We start from the raw sequence: 17,440 nt of genomic DNA, 5'->3' as shown, positions 1-17,440 counted from the left end.
ATTAAACCACCTCCTTGTTTCTACACTCACTGTCTATTTATCAGCTCTACTTACCTCATAGAAGCACTTTGTAGTTCTACAATTACTGACTGTAGTCCATCTGTTTCTCTGCATGCTTTGTTAGCCCCCTTTCATGCTATTCTTCGATGGTCAGGACTCTCCCAGGACCACCACAGAGCAGGTATTATTTAGGTAGTGGGTCATTCTCAGCACTGCAGTGACACTGACATGGTGGTGGTGTGTTAGTGTGTGTTGTGCTGGTATGAGTTTTTTTTGTTTTTGTTTTTTTATGCGCTGCTGTGTTTGATCCACTCATACCAGCACAACACACACTAACACGCCACCACCACGTCATTGGCTGAGAATGATCCACCACCTAAATAATACCTACTCTGTAGTGGTCCTGTGGGGGTCCTGACCATTAAAGAACAGGGAGAAAGGAGGCTAACAAAGCATGCAGAGAAACAGATGGACCACAGTCAGTAATGGTAGAACTACAAAGTGCTTTTATATGGTAAGTGGAGCTGATAAAATAGACAGTGTGTGTAGAAACAAGGAGGTGATTTTAATGTTATATTTTTATATATATATATATATATATATAGTATGTGTACAATATATATATTGTACTTGCTAGACTAAAGATATATTTATATATATTGTACTTGCCGTCTAGCAGGCAAGAGTTTTACCACCAGGGGGAGCCCTTGTTACTCAGCAAATATCATGTAATGCAGTACTGCACAGATTATTTATTATTTACAGCTAATTTATGTTTATATTGGGGCTGCTAAAAGTCTAGTCCTGTCAGAATAGTATTTCTTTGATTCTATTAGGGATGTTTGTTGCGCTTGTTCAAACACACGTTGGATTAAAGGGTTGTGTATTAGCCTCCAAGCATAGGCATTAACTCTGAAGGGTGTTGAGCTAAAGTGCCTTTTATTAGCACTAAAGTATTAAGCACGTTATGCACGTCAAGCTTGTAACTTACTTGCCGTCTTACAGGCAAGAGTTTTACCACCAGGGGGAGCCCTTGTTACTCAATAAACACCATGTAATTTGCTAATTCATGTTTATATTGTGGGCTGCTAAAAGTCTAGTCCTGTCAGAATAGAGCTTGTAGCTTACTTGCCACCTAGCAGGCAGATGTTTTACCACATGGGGGAGCCCTTACACCTCAGTACACGCTGTCCTGCAGAGATTCGGACTGAGCCATGGTCAAATTTGCTAATTCATGTTTATCTTGAGGCTGCCAAGTGCATTATTATCATTACCTCAGCTGGACACATGCTATTTCGACTGATGACTTTATTGGGGGGCAAGTTGCATTAACATAAAACAATCGACCCGCATTGAGCATTAACGATAATAAATAATGTACAAGGTTTGGAACTGAATAAACCAAAGGTCATTAAAGGTCATTAAGGTGTATTGACTGGCTATTTACAGAATATTGTATTTGGAGGTAAAGACTGCACAGAGGTACTTAAAGTGTGTTATAATGACATATAAAGTGCTTAAGAAGCTGCAGGAGGTGATATCAGTTGATATTAATATAAGTGATATACACTAATCAGCCATAACAATAAAACCACCTCCTTGTTTCTACTCTCACTGTCCATTTTATCAGCTCCACTTACCATATAGAAGCACTTTGTAGTTCTACAATTACTGACTGTAGTCCATCTGTTTCTCTACATGCTTTGTTAGCCCCCTTCATGCTGTTCTTCAATGGTCAGGACCCCCACAGGACTACCACAGTGCAGGTATTATTTAGGTGGTGGATCATTCTCAGCACTGCAGTGACACTGACATGGTGGTGGTGTGTTAGTGTGTGTTGTGCTGGTATGAGTTTTTTTTGTTTTTGTTTTTTATGCATTTTCTCCCCCTTTAGCGCGTCCATTTGCCCAATTTGCCAAATTTGCCAAATTCCATTTGCCAAATTTGTGGTCTGACGAGACCAAGATAAACTTGTTTGGCTAAGATGGTGTCCAGCATGTGTGGCGGCGCCCTGGTGAGAAGTACCAAGACAACTGTATCTTGCCTACAGTCAAGCATGGTGGTGGTAGCATCATGGTCTTGGGCTGCATGAGTGTTGCTGGCACTGGGGAGCTGCAGTTCATTGAGGGAAACATGAATTCCAACATGTACTGTGACATTCTGAAACAGAGCATGATCCCCTCCCTTCGAAAACTGGGCCTCATGGCAGTTTTCCAACAGGATAACGACCCCAAACACAACCTCCGAGATGACAACTGCCTTGCTGAGGAAGCTGAAGGTAAAGGTGATGGACTAAACCCAATTGAGCACCTGTGGCGCATCCTCAAGTGGAAGGTGGAGGAGTTCAAGGTGTCTAACATCCACCAGCTCCGTGATGTCATCATGGAGGAGTGGAAGAGGATTCCAGTAGCAACCTGTGCAGCTCTGGTGAATTCCATGCCCAGGAGGGTTAAGGCAGTGCTGGATAATAATGGTGGTCACACAAAATATTGACACTTTGGGCAAAATTTGGACATGTTCACTGTGGGGTGTATAGACATTAATGGCTGTGTGTTGAGTTATTTTCAGAAGACAGTAAATCTACACTGCTATACAAGCTGTACACTGACTACTCTAAGTTATATCCAAGTTTCATGTCTATAGTGTTGTCCCATGAAAAGATATAATAAAATATTTGCAGAAATGTGAGGGGTGTACTCACTTTTGTGATACACTGTAAATAATACCTGCTCTGTAGTGGTCCTGTGAGAGTCCTGACCATTGAAGAACAGGGTGAAAGCAGGTTAAAAAAAGTATGCAGAGAAACAGATGGACTACAGTCAGTAATTGTAGATCTTCAAAGTGCTCCTATATGGTAAGTGGAGCTGATAAAATGGACAGTGAGTGTAGAAACAAGGAGCTGGTTTTAATGTCATGGCTGATGTTGCTGGAACACCTACTGTCCACATACCTTTGGTCATAAGAGTGTAAATTTAGGTACTGTATATTGATATTAACTATACCATTAATACACCCAATGTATATAAATCTATGCATTTATATATACAGTCTTGGCTGGAAAGAAGTATGTGAACCCCTAACATGGCTTTTCCAGAATATCATAACCAATTGACTGTGGATATGAATATGGTGAATATGGTAAGCATTTTTACCTCTTGTCTTAAGGTTTCTGGATTGGATTTCACACTGTGCTCTTGGTGTAATCTTTCCAGGACACTCATTGTATGCAAGAGTAGCATCGATTACAGATTCACATACTGTACCTCTCCAAGCCTGGACTGTAAACTCTATAAATTCTTCATGTACTCTATAGTATTAGCTGTGTTTCCGCTTTCCGCTTTGTATCTTCGTAGACTTTTTAAGGACAGAATGAGCTTTGATTGTTGATTTTAAGGCTTTTTATGTTGAATAGATTAAAAGTGCACTATGTAGGGGCAAACCAAGAGGAGGAGCAGTATGCCGGCCTTACTCGTTGACTAGTATGACATCTTCCTAAGATTTGAAATAAATATCCTCAAAGTTTCTCAGTCGGGTGCAAAATCTAGCACTGAACGGCGTAGCAGGCCTGCAAGTCTAGCATCCGTATGGTCACAGCTAAGTTTAAGAGCTCTTCTAGAGAGACTTACAGACAGTAAATCTAGTGGTTTGTCCTAGATCGAAGTAGTGCTCACGAGTGCTAGTTCACGGTCGCGAGTTAAAGGTTTCTTTTAGTATTATTTACTGACTTCTAGAACAGTTCAGCACCTGGCTTTAAAGTTTAGAAGCGACAAAGTGGCATGTCCTTTGTTTTTCCTTGTACTGCTTTGAAGTACAGTGGCATCTTGATGTGTCTTTGTTTATTCAGTCAGTGAACGTGGGATTCAGGAGTTGGTGGAGTTGTGGAACTCTCCCTTCTCTGTAATCTGTAGTTTGGTGGGGTTGGTGGGAGGGATTCAACTTCGTCAGTCTTTGTTCTCTGTGATCTGTAGTTTGGTTGGGTTGGTGGGTGGGATTCAGCAGTTGGAGTTGTTGCAGGAACTCTCCCTTCTCTGTAATATGTAGTTTAGTGGGGTTGGTGGGAGGGATTCAACTTCGTTAGTCTTTGTTCTGTGTGATCTGTAGTTTGGTGGGGTTGGTGGGTGGGATTCAGCAGTTGGACCTGTTGCAAAACTCCCCCTTCTCTGTGATCTGTATTTTGGTGGGTGGGATTCAACTTCGTCAGTCTTCGTTCTCTATGATCTCTAGGTTGGTGGGGTTGGTGGTGGGAGTCAGCAGTTGAAGCAGTTGCGGAACTCCCCCTTCTCTGTAAACTGTAGTTTGGTGGGGTTGGTGGGTGGGATTCAGCAGTTGGAGCAGTTGCAGAACTTCCCCTTCTCTGTGATCTGTAGTTTGGTTTGGTGGGGTTGGTGGGTGGGAGTCAACAGTTGGAGCTGTTGCAAAACTCTCAGTTCCTTGTGATCTGTAGTTTGGAGGGGTTGGTGGGAACTTCGTCAGTCTTCATTCTCGATCTCTAATTTGGTGGGGTACGTGGGTTCTATTCAGCAGTTGGAGCTGTTGCGGAACTCTCCGTTCTCGGTGATCTGCAGTTTGGTGGGGTTGGTGGGTGAAATGCCGTTGCGTGTCTGCATGCTGTAGCGTTCCTTTAGCTGAGACAGAGCACTCATCAACCTCGCATTGGCTGCATCCAGAGAAGCTATTCGCTTTTCCTGCAGAGAGACAGACACAAGGGCGTCAAAGGTGGAAGAGTAGGAGCTTTTATCTTGCTTAGTACACAGTTGATCCACTATTGGCAGCTGTCACAGAGAACAAGGTAATATTAGCCACCTCAGGGTCACTATATGACCAAAAATATGTAACACCACTAATTAATGAGTTGTTTTTCAGCCACCCTTATTGCCAATGTGTTACATGATCCCACTATTTTGGCAACCAATTAGAAAAGACCATTTCCTGTTCCAATTTGGCTGTTCCATTTTGAACAAAACATGGTCCATAAGGACATGGATCGACAACCTCAACCCCATTAACGGCATTTAGGATTAATTGCAATGTCGACTGCACGCCAACTCTTTTCGTCCTGTAGTGCCTGAACTTGCAAATGCTCTTTTAAATTCCAGTTCCATATTAAGGCCCAACTTTAAAATAGAATATCCAGCCGCTCAGGTGGCGCAGCGGTAAAAACACGCGCTGCAACCAGAGCTCGATTTCGAAAGTGCGTTGTTTCGAATCCAGCTCTGCCTTCAGCCGGTCGAAGGCTGGGCGGCTATATGAACAACGATTGGCCTGTTGTTCAGGTGGGGGGGGGGTGGGATTGGAGACCGGAAGGGGTGGGTCTCTCTCTGTCAGAATGCGATTACGTTCTCTGCCGGCTGATTAAGAGGCGCCTACATAAGGGATGAGGAAAGAGTGCCCTTAGGGTGTGTCTCTCCGCATGCAACGCTAGGTGGCGCCAAACTCATCAATGTGTGGGTGGCAAAGATGCATCCGGCTGCTGCCAGTGTTTCGGAGGGGATGCGGGTTATTTTCGATCTCCTCTGTCAGGGCAGAGTTCGGCATAGACAGAGAGGAAGCACGATGCGAATTGAACAATTGGATGCGCTAAAGGGGGAGAAAAAGGGGAAAAATATATATATAAAAAAAAAAAAAATTTGTATTTGGTTATTAACCTCTTTTTGTTTCAGACCCCCTCCTAGACTATAGGTAGTTTAAAATAGGTTTATGTTGTCTGCCAGATGCTATGTCTATTGATTTTCCTGATTCTCCCCCAAGGCCCCTTAGTGGGATGTAGCCCCCCTGTTGAGTATCACTGTTCCAGACCACCCAAAGAGAATGGGTCCTTGTTGAGTCTGATTCTTCTTGAGGTTTCTTCCCCATTAAAGATAGGGAGTTTTTACCGCTGCCCTTGGCTTGCCGCTTAGGGAGTTTCCGGACTTTGAAATAAATGAGCAATTTTAATTGGTCCATTCCATCAATTTCAAGAAAATGTTTATATATACAGTATAAGCACCCCTAGTGAAGAGGTTGAGATGCTACGAGGATTTTTATCGACCTCGGAGAAGGAGACACGGTCATACCTGTGCGTCTATGATCTTCTGCTTGGAGTCGACCAGCGCCTGCATGTCACTGTGATCCTTCTTCAGCTCCTCTTCCACAGACATCAACCTGCATCGACGTGCAGAAAAATGAGAATTTTAAAACCCTTTAAATTATTGTAGTTAAAGAGAACACATGAGTGTCATGGTTTTAAACGGTTGTCTTATAGTTTGCGGCTTTATAAAGAGCAATTACATGAACGCTAAAGGCTACCAGCTTCTTCCAACTGTTTTCTTTAATAGCTGGAGCTCTAGCTTTGAGCTCTCCAACTCGCAACCTAAATGAACTTTAACTTCAACTAAACTTAACCCTTAAGTGCCGAACTCAACCGAAATGTCCAGGTCAACTTAACCCATCCGTCAAATGAATGTTACTCGGTACAACTCGACTCTTTAACTCCACCAACTTGGATCAATTCAATTGAACTCTTGACCTAATTTGAACTGAAACTAAACTCAACTAACCTTCCCAATGTAATTCGACTCAAAAGAATACAACTCGGGTGAACCTCTTGGACTACTTAAATCAAAATAGTCTATCTTAGCAGGACCCTAACTCTATTTACATTAATTAACCTAACCTAACTAGGTTGAACCTCTCTGAATAAACTCTCAACCCCCTAACACAACCCAGTTCAACCCAACTTCTGTTTTTATACTTGCCTTCATTTCATTTACCCGGACAGTTTAACTCAACTAAACTCAACCCGGGCAGCTCAGGCGGCGCAGCGGTAAAAAACACACGCTAGCACACCGGAGCTGGGATCTCGAATACATCGTATCGAATCTCAGCTCTGCCATCGGGCTGGGCTGAGCGGCCACATGAACAACGATTGGCCTGTTGTTCATATAGGGGTGGGGTAGTATTAAGCCGGATAGGGTCTCCTCGCCTGCACAGCGGTTGTGAAGGAGTGCGTCGATCAGGGTGTGTCTCTCCGTACACAGGGCTGATGCACATTCGCACTCGCCTAGTGCAGGTGAAAAAATGCATACGGCTGCTGCCCGCGAGTCGGAGGGGGCATGGTTAGCTTCGTTTTCCTCGATCAGAGCGGGGATCAGCATTAGTGGAGAGGAAGCATTACGCAATCGGGCAATTGGACGCGCTAAATGAATTTGACTAATTTGTAATCTATAGTGTAACCAAGATGAACTCCAGTAACCTCATCTGAATTAGCTGAATCAGCTTTATAGCTTAATTGAATTTTAATTGAATCTAATCCTTAAATCTTTAATTAAACAGCTCTGCTTTACCAATATCAGATAAAGTACTCAGCTAGATTAAATCTGACTAACGTTTACTTAGCTCCCAAGCTTAACTCCCTAATTATTTATTAATATCTCCTGGACTCAATATATCCAAATACACACTGATCAACCATACCATTAAAACCACCTCCTGTCCAATTTATCAGCTCCACTTACCATATAGAAGCACTTTGTAGTTCTACAATTACTGACTGTAGTCCATCTGTTTCTTTACATACCTTTTTAGCCTGCTTTCACACTGTTCTTCAATGGTCAGGACTCTCCCAGGACCACTACAGAGTAGGTATTATTTAGGTGGTGGATCATTCTCAGCACTGCAGTGACACTGACATGGTGGTGGTGTGTTAGTGTGTGTTGTGCTGGTATGAGTGGCCGTGTCCACTCACTGTCCACTCTATTAGACACTCCTACCTAGTCGGTCCACCTTGTAGATGTAAAGTCAGAGACGATCACTCATCTATTGCCGCTTCTAGACCTTCATCAGTGGTCACAGGACGCTGCCCATGGGGCGCTGTAGGCTGGATATTTTTGGTTGGTGGACTATTCTCAGTCCAGCAGTGACAGTGAGGTGTTTAAAAACTCCAGCAGCATTGCTGTGTCTTATCCACTCATACCAGCACCCTGTCAGTGTCACTGCAGTGCTGAGAATGATCCACCATCACATGAGTCGTGACCATCACAAAGAACTACAAAGTGCTCCTATATGGTAAGTAGAGCTGATAAATGGACAGTGAGTGTAGAAACAAGGAGGTGGTTTTAATGTTATGGCTGATCTGTGTATATGGGTCAAAGATGAGACATCTTTTTTGCTTCCAATGGCTGTTTATTTACAGAATAAAGTATTAAAAAGCAAATGTTATGCAATTCCAGTCTCATTTAAGGACTTTAAACATGAGAAGTACAAGTATTTATGTACAAAAAGTTTTAAAGTGCAAACTTTTCATTACAAATGACAGTCAATGATACAAAAGTCACAATGAACATATAATGAAAAATAAAAAATGCATTTTGTGTATAGTGTTATATTAAAAAAAAGGTCATGTGACGATCATATTTAAAAAGGACCCATTAAGGACCATGTAACATTGTAGCAAGGTTAAAAAATCACTCTAAAATATTTAGTCTATTCATGCTTTAATCCCTTGAATAGTATATATTGTTAAAATACAACCTCAAATCAGAAAAAGCTGGGACAGTATGAATAATGCAAATCAAATAAAAACAGTGTTCCTTACATTTACTTTGACTTTTATTTGATTGCAGACAGTTTCATGTTTTATCTGCTCAACTTCATTTCATTTCTACATTTTAGGCCTGCAACACATTCCAAAAAAAGGTGGGACGGGGGGCAATTTAGGGCTAGTAATGAGGTGAAAAAACTATGTTAACGATGTCCAGAAGCGGCGTCGACTTCTCTGGGCTTGGAGGCATCTAGGATGGACCATCACACCCTGGAAACGTGTATTGTGGTCAGATGAATTCCAGCATTCCAGGTCTTTTTTGGGAAAAATTGGACGCCGTGTGGTCCGGACCAAAGACGAAAAGGACCGTCCAGACTGTTATCAGGAACGAGTCCAAAAGCCAGGGGCTGTCACGGTATGGGGTGGTGTCAGTGCCCTTGGTAAAGGTCATTTATACTTCTGCAGAAAAGTACTGTACATTGAGATCTTGGAGCAACATGTGCTGCCTTCAAGACGTCATCTTTTCCAGGGACGTCCATGCATTTTTCAACAAGACAATGCAAGAAGAAGAGGGTACGGGTACTGGACTGGCCTGCCTGCAGTCCTGACCTGTCCCCAATGGAGAATCTGTGGAGAATTTTGAACCGCACATCCTAAGACGTGTTCGCAGGAAGAACGAGACAAAATAAATGCTGAAACACTAAATCACTTGGTATCCTCGGTGGTGATATGAATGTCAACATTATAAAGTGGTAAACGCGTTACTGTCCCAACTTTTTTTAGAATGTGTTGCAGGCCTGAAATGCAGGAATGGATGTTTACCAGACAAAACATGAAATATCTCGGGTTCATCCCGTCTGCAATCAAATAAAAGTAAATGTAAGAAACTCTGTGTGTTTTTTTATTATTCGCATTTTCCCTGCTGTCCCAACTTTTTCTGATTTGGGATTGTATATTTGCACCCAGTAGTTACCAAAGACGAACAGTTTCACAATTAGTTTGTTTATATGCAGTTAATCTGATTATTATCAGATTATTATCATTATCAGTTAAGTGCTTGTGTAATCAGCACCCGAATTTGGGCTACATAATACATTCATATTCTTATTCCAATTTCTACAGCTGTGTATAGGCTGAAACAGAACGCACAGCTAATAAATAAGCAACATTTATCGTATACTAGAAACAATTTAACCCAAAATTTATGGGATGTTTGTCACTTGATTAAATCAGAGAGGACATAGTTAAGACTTAATTATGTGCTAATCTTAAATAAAAACTGGCACATTAATATAAACCAGTAAGCTCAAGCAAATTAATGATTCCTTTCGGCTGTTCCTGTATTTTTAGGGTTTCTAATCAGGGGTTGAACTAAGGGGGTTCTAATCAGGGGTTGAACTAAAGTGGATCTAATCAGGGGTTGAACTAAAGGGGTTCTAATCAGGGGTTGAACTAAAGTGGTTCTAATCAGGGGTTGAACTAAAGGGGTTCTAATCAGGGGTTGAACTAAAGGGGTTCTAATCAGGGGTTGAACTAAAGGGTTCTAATCAGAGGTTGAACTAAGGGGGTTCTAATCAGGGGTTGAACTAAAGGGTTTCTAATCAGCGGTTGAACTAAAGGGTTTCTAATCAGGGGTTGAACTAAAGGGTTCTAATCAGGGGTTGAACTAAGGGGGTTCTAATCAGGGGTTGAACTAAAGGGTTTCTAATCAGGGGTTGAACTAAAGGGTTCTAATCAGGGGTTGAACTAAGGGGGTTCTAATCAGGGGTTGAACTAAGGGGTTTCTAATCAGGGGTTGAACTAAAGGGTTCTAATCAGGGGTTGAACTAAAGGGTTTCTAATCAGGGGTTGAACTAAAGGGTTCTAATCAGGGGTTGAACTAAGGGGGTTCTAATCAGGGGTTGAACTAAGGGGTTTCTAATCAGGGGTTGAACTAAAGGGTTTCTAATCAGGGGTTGAACTAAAGGGTTCTAATCAGGGGTTGAACTAAGGGGGTTCTAATCAGGGGTTGAACTAAAGGGGTTCTAATCAGGGGTTGAACTAAAGGGTTTCTAATCAGGGCCAATCATTGTTCGTGTAGGCGCCCATCCTGCCGGTAGCAAAGTTGAGATTCGAACTCACAAGTTCGAGATGTCGGCTTTGGTGTGCCAGTGTATTATTAAGTGTTCATTTTAGAGTTTTAAGGCACGTTTGGGTTGGTCACAGTCTATAAATGGTTAAGAATTCGACAGTGATTAGTATTAATAATACTAATGAATAAAATTCACTTAATATAATTAAAAAAATAATAGTAATAATAAAATACATTCACTACACAATTATCAAACGTAATATGTAATCACATCAAGCATAACAGTAGTATTTGGTATCGAAATTAAACAATACACACTATATGGCCAAAAGTATGTGGACATCCCATTTCTTCAGGCTTTGCTGACAGGAAAGCGTGACTCTCATTCCAATTCGGCGATGCAATTCATATATATATATATTTATACAACAGGTAGTTCCGACCTTACAATCTGATTGGTTGAGAAGTGTTCTAAACGTGCTGATATTCGTGATAACAGCACGGTCTTTTCACACCACAATGGTATTACTCCGCTGACGAGTTGCCAGTAACGACAAGCTTCATGCACATAAACGCGCACGCAGGCAACACAGCCTTTTTTTCCCGGTCGCGTTTTAAATCCGTTATCTGATATACAATCTAGCGCACTGTGTAGGGAACATAACCAATTGTCTAATTCACTATCTAGTGCACTATGTAGGGAACATATATCCATGATCTGATACACAATCTAGTGCACTATTTAGGGAACATTAATGTGTTTGTAACGCGAACAGTTAGTTAAGCCAGTTAGCAGCTCCTAGTAGTTCTGTTTTCATCCATAGCCTTTGGTGTGTGCGAGAGGTTTTTTTATTTCTTTTTTTCCCTTCGGAGGTTCTTGCTTTCTTCTTTTTCTTGTTCTTACCTCCCTGAAATGAGTTTTTGCAACTTGGGATGTCTGCTTTGTAGTGTTAAACTTTATATTCGTTGTGGAACTACTTTTTGGCGGAAGGTATTGTCAATATTAAAGCATATTTAAAATGAAATTCAGGGCTTCTTTGATTTATTTTCTTTCTTTCTTTTGTAAAAACTGTTGTATAAAAGCAATAGAACACTCGAGGTCGTGTGTTAACACACTCCCTCTCGTGTTCTATTGCTTAAATATATATGGCATGTCAAAATATTCAGACCATGTCTTTATGGAAGGCTTTCCTGAAGTATAGTCACCAAGATTAAGATTATGTGGTTTCCACATATTTTGGCTATATAATATACTTTTATTCACTTAAAGAAAAAAAACAACAACAGAAATTAAGAAATGAATCAAAAATCAAACAATAGTATTTCAAATCAAATCCAAACACATACAGGAACATAAAAATAACAAAAACAAAGAAGGGGTGGTTACAATAATAGCCATAAAATAAATCTAAATAAAATATTGTGTTTTGTCCGTATGATTTTTACATTCTTATTATATTATTATATTTTAGTCACATCCAATGTCCAGTAGATTGTCCGTGTTAGCTGACTAGTGTAGCTTAAAATGTGCTTTATAATGTATCATACTGTTTAATTCATTTCTTTATCTTTACCTATACCTGCTTGATCCTGATGAGTGTCATGGTGGATTTGGCGCCACCTGGAAACACCGGGTGCCAGGCAGTCTATTGCAGGGCATCACTCATTTACCTATTTGCTTAGTTACTCACACCCAGAGGCAATTCAGACTAGTAATTCTATCTTTTGACTTTGAGGAGTCGACTCCAAGGAGTTGACTCCGAAGAGTTTACTCCAAAGAGTTTACTCCAAGAAGTCGATTCCAAGGAGCTGACTCCAAGGAGCTGACTCCAAGGAGCTGACTATAAGAAGCTGACTCCAAAGAGTTGACTCCAAAGAGTTGACTTTAAAGAGTTGACGCCAAGCTGCTGACTCCAAGGAGTTGTCTCCAAGGAGCTGACTCCAAAGAGTTGAGTCCAAGGAGTTCACTCCAAAGAGTTTACTCCAAGGAGTTGACTCATAGAAGCTGACTCCAAAGAGTTGACTCCAAGTATCTGAGTCCAAGGAATTGACTCCAAAGAGTTTAATCCAAAGAGTTGACTCCAATCAGTCGACTCCAAGGAGCTGACTCCAAGGAACTGACTACAAGGATTTGATTCCAAAGACTTGACTCCAAGGAGTTGACTCCAAGAAGCTGACTCCAAGAAGTTGACTTCAAAAAGTCGACTCCAAGGAATTGACTCCAAGCAGTTAACCCCAAAGAGCTGACTCCAAGGAGCTGACTTTCAAAGAGCTTACTCTAAGGAGTTGACTAGTCGACTTCAAGGAGTTGACTCCACAGAGTTTACTCCAAAGAGTTGATTCCAAAGAGTTGACTCCAGAGTTTGCTCCAAAGAGCTGACTCCAAAGAGCTGACTCCAAAGAGCTGACTCCAAAGAGCTGACTCCAAAGAGCTGACTCCGAAGAGCTGACTCCGAAGAGTTGACTCCGAAGAGTTGACTCTGAAGAGTCGGCTCTAAGGAGCTGACTCCAAAGAGTTGACTCCAAGCAGTCGACTCCGAGTTGTCTTCTGTTTGGGTCTTCAGGCCTCCTAATGGCTCATTTAGGTCTCAATGGCTCTGTGGCTAACACTGTCGCCTCACAGCAAGAAGGTCCTGGGTTCGATTCCCAGGTGGAGCGATTCCGGTCCTTTCTATGTGGAGTCTGTGTGAGTTTCCTCCGGGAGCTCCGGTTTCCTCCCACAGTCCAAAGACGTCCAAGTGAAGTGAATTAGAGGTACAAAATTGTCCATGACTGGTTTGGTTGTAACCAAAAGTAGTTTATTGTTCCTCTAATTGTATTCATCCATCTTGTTGCTAGCCATCCTCATTCTCTTTTACCTTCAACTCTTCTAAGCATAATTGACTTTTCCAGTGAATGGGTCCAAAATAAAAGCTTCAGTTTGGTTATCTGGGCTTTGATATGTTTAAGTCACAAGCACCAAGGTTCAAAGGCATTGATATTCCAAAGACCATAGTATGGACAGGTATGCCGTACAAGCACCAGCGGTGTCCAAAATATGCAGGCGATGGACTAAATTGCTCCTAGGTCTGGGTAAATGAGTGGTCAGTAAATGGTTGTGTGATGTGCTGTCTTACACTGGCTCCCTGTCCAGTTGTTTCCTTGTGGCGCGAGACCCTTCAAGACACCAAGGCACCAAAACTCTAGACACAATCATACAAACGTTCATTTTTCCGACCCTCTAGCTCTGTCTCTGCGCCTTTCTTGCTTTCTCTGCCTCTCACCTGCTAATGATGCTCTTCATCTGCAGCTCTTTGTCCTCCTGCTGGCGCTGCAGCCTCTGCTCGGCCTCCTCCAGTCGACTCTGGTACTGCAGCAGGAGCTGCTGAGCCTGGTCATCCTGAGAGTGCAGCCGAGCTTCGCACTGCTCCAGCTGCTGCACGCACAGCCGCAGACGCTCCTGCAGCACCCCTATCTCCGCCTGGTACTGGTACATATAGACACAAAGAGACAGGTTAGGGTTAGGGGTTAAGGTTAGGGGTTAAGGTTAGGGGTTAGAGTTAGGGCGTCCCTGTCTGGTACCTGCCTTGCATTTTTTATTATATTATTTTCTAAGCATGGAAAATCAAGTTTGCTGGCACACCAACGTTGAGATTCTGAACACCCTGGTTCAAATCTCGCCGTTGCCACCGGTAGGCTGGCCGCCATCTACTTATTGGCATAATTGGCAGTCTCTGCAGCAGACATGTTTCTGCTATGGTGGGATGACCGGACTAAGTGGGTGGGGTCTTCAAACGCTGTGTAAGGACCCTGATTAGCAATGAAAAAGGGTTCCGCTAAGGGCTGCGCGCGGGTCGGAGGAGGCGTGAGGAGCAATATACCCACCTCGACGGCAATCAGGGATCCCCCAGCAGCGGAAAACAAATTGACTAAAAACTGTTGGGGGGGCTAGGTGGTGCAGCGGGATATTCCGCTAGCACACCAGCGCTGAGATTCTGAACACCCCGGTTCGAATCTCGGTTCTGGTACCGGTCGGCTGGGCGCCATCTAGCGGGCACAATTGCCTGCAGTGTCTGCAGCAGACCAAATTGGCGGGGTCTTCAAACGGTTCAGGGACTGTGCACGCGTCAGACTCCAAGGAGTTGACTCCAAGGAGTTGACTCCAAGGAGCTGACTCCAAGGAGCTGACTCCAAGCAGTCGACTCCAAGGAGCTGACTCCAAAGAGCTGACTCCAAGCAGTCGACTCCAAGGAGCTGACTCCAAGGAATTGGCTTCAAGGAGCTGACTCCAAAGAGTTTACTCCAAGGATTTGACTCCAGTGAGCTGACTCCAAGGAGTTGACTAGTCGACTTCAAGGAGTTGACTCCAAAGAGTTGACTCCAAGGAGGGACTGCGCACGCGTTAGAAAGGGGCACGGATGCCGCTCAGGTGGCGCAGTGGTAAAACATGCTAGCACACCAGAGCTGCCATCTGGCTGGGCTGGGCGCCTACATGAACAACGATTGGCTGTTCATACAGGGTGGGAAGCCAAATAGAGACCTCACAACTGATGCAATTACGACCTCTGCTGACTGATCGATGGCGCCTGCACAGAGTCTAGGAATAATCCGTCGATCAGCGTGTGTCTCTCCGTACACAATGCTGATCCTCATATGAAATGCAGTCGGCTACTGCACACATGTCGGAGGGGGCTTGTTGTGGTTTCACGCCAGCACTACGTCGAAACGCCAGCACCCTGCAGCCGTGATGACCAGCGTTATTCTGGACAGGTAAATTTTTACACCGCTTTGTGCTTTAACCAACGTAGTTAATGTTTGTTAATGCTAGAGTACTTGTCGGAAAACTTCCTAAGAGTTCGCTATTTTTCAGGTTTGTTAGCTAGCTAACGTATTAAGTGCAATAGTTAATCAGTCATTTATATGAGTAACGTTATATAACTTAACATTATAGCCTAACGTTACCCTGTCTCGTCTTCCATATTTTTGCTCTCGTTAATGAGAGCATTCATTCTAAATAATAAGCTTCCTCTACTTAATGATAGCTAGTTAGCTCAGCAGATAATTTAGTTAAGATATTTAACCTGTTATGGTTTAGCTGGCATAGCCAGTACACTATTTGTAATAAACTATGATACATAGCCTTCAGTTTGTGATAATTAATACAGCTTTCTCTTTTGCTCTTTCTATTAATAGCACTAAGCAATGGTGTGTGGATGAGAAGAGGGTCATGCACCCCTCAAATGGCTGAGGTCTTCACAGACAGCATTCACATGTTTCTCAACGACATGTTCTATATGTTTTTGACTTCCAGAGTGATAACTTCTGAAACATAACAGTTTCTAATGCTGTACAAAGCTTTCTTGGAGGGTATGACATAAATAATCGTTGACTAGTCGACTAATCGAAAAAATAATCAGCAGATTAGTCAACTACTAAAATAATCATTAGTTGCAGCCCTAGTCTATAACTGATGTTTGGTCTGAGGTAGTTGTTGATTTTGCTTGTTTAACCCAAACATGCTGCTGTTTTCTGATTGTTTATTTATTTTTGCTTGGACTAAACTAGCTGCTTTTTGCCTGTTTGGTCTGAAACTGCTTTTTTGAGTTTTGACTGAATGCCTAATCTGAGCTAACATAATTTCTAGCCATTTAACCCAAACATGCTGCTGATTTCTGTCTATTTATTTGTTTATCTTGCTTGAACTAAACTGGCTGCTTTTGCCTATTTGTTTTGTCTGAAACTGCGGATTTTTGACTGTATGTTTGATCTGAGCTAGTTGTTTTATACTCATTAAACCCAAACATGCTGCTGATTTCTGACTGTTTATTTATCCTTACTGGGGTAAACTAGCTGATTTATGTCTGTTTGGTCTGGAACTGCTGTTTGCTCTAAGCTAGTTTTTGATTTCTACTTGTTTAATCCAAACATGCTGCTGATTAATGACTATTTATTTATTTATCTTTGCTGGTCCTAAACTAAGTGCTTTTGGTCTATTTGTTTGGTCTGGAACTGCTGAGTTTTGACTGGATGTTTGGTCTGAGCTAACTGTTTAACCCAAACAGACTGTTGATTTATGACTATTTATTCACTAAACAAGCAAATGAATCGTTTGTGTTGAAACGACTAACTTTTCGAATTCGTGACTGTCTTGAATATGATGGTTACAGGTCAGTGGCTGTGAGTGTGTTCTTTACTGTTTGTCTGTTATGGGTTCAGTAATTATTTATATAAACGTGTATGTTTGAAATATTAACCTTTTCATTAAGTGCTTGATCGTCCCTGCGTGAGTCCGTCTCCGAGTCCTGCTCTAAAAACGGCACGTTCATTAACCATGCAGCGGTACGGTCCAATGCGTTTGGAATCACTGGTGATGGGGCCTAGAACACACACACACACACAAAATGAGTAAAATAAAATTTTTCTTACTCTTTGATAAACATTACACCTTTTCTGGGCTAATACCACACCATAGTTAACTGAAACATCATTATTATTACTATTGTGTTTCTAGACTTGCTACTGACCTTGTCCTTGCTAAACAAAATGTCATTTAATAACCAATAACTAACCTATGCTGTGGGAATCGTTCTAGACTTTATGGCGTAATCATTTTGGACTTTAATGTGGGAATTAGTCTAGACTTTACTGAGGGATCATTTTAGACTTTACTGTGGGATTTTTTTCTAGACTTTACTGTGGGATCATTCTAGCCTTTTGTGGGAATGAGTCTAGACTTTACTGAGGGATCATTGTAGATTTTACTGAGGGATTAGTCTGGACTTTACTGTGGGAATTTGTCCAGACTTTATTGTTGGAATTAGTCCTTTACTAAGGGATCATGCTAGACTTTACTGTGGGATTTATTTCTAGAC

General features: G+C 42.1%; 1 protein-coding gene across 3 annotated transcripts in view; it reads right to left on the bottom strand.

Moving 5' to 3' along the window:
* Window positions 1-3,412: 3,412 nt before the first annotated feature.
* dab2ipb (DAB2 interacting protein b) overlaps window positions 3,413-17,440 on the bottom strand; it is a 126,581-nt gene continuing 112,553 nt past the window's right edge. For all 3 annotated transcript variants that reach the window (XM_062988904.1, XM_062988903.1, XM_062988905.1), the window contains 4 exons: window positions 16,823-16,945; window positions 13,853-14,055; window positions 6,054-6,141; window positions 3,413-4,685 (listed from right to left, as the gene is read on the bottom strand). In XM_062988904.1, coding sequence (XP_062844974.1) covers window positions 4,518-4,685; window positions 6,054-6,141; window positions 13,853-14,055; window positions 16,823-16,945 — 582 coding nt within the window. In that variant the 3' untranslated portion in view covers window positions 3,413-4,517. The remainder of the gene's footprint in view (window positions 4,686-6,053; window positions 6,142-13,852; window positions 14,056-16,822; window positions 16,946-17,440) is intronic.

Source organism: Trichomycterus rosablanca, chromosome 26 (assembly GCF_030014385.1).
Source record: "Trichomycterus rosablanca isolate fTriRos1 chromosome 26, fTriRos1.hap1, whole genome shotgun sequence".
NCBI lineage: Eukaryota > Metazoa > Chordata > Actinopteri > Siluriformes > Trichomycteridae > Trichomycterus > Trichomycterus rosablanca.
Note: the sequence above shows the minus strand (reverse complement) of the source record. Positions and strands in the feature narration are given on the sequence as shown.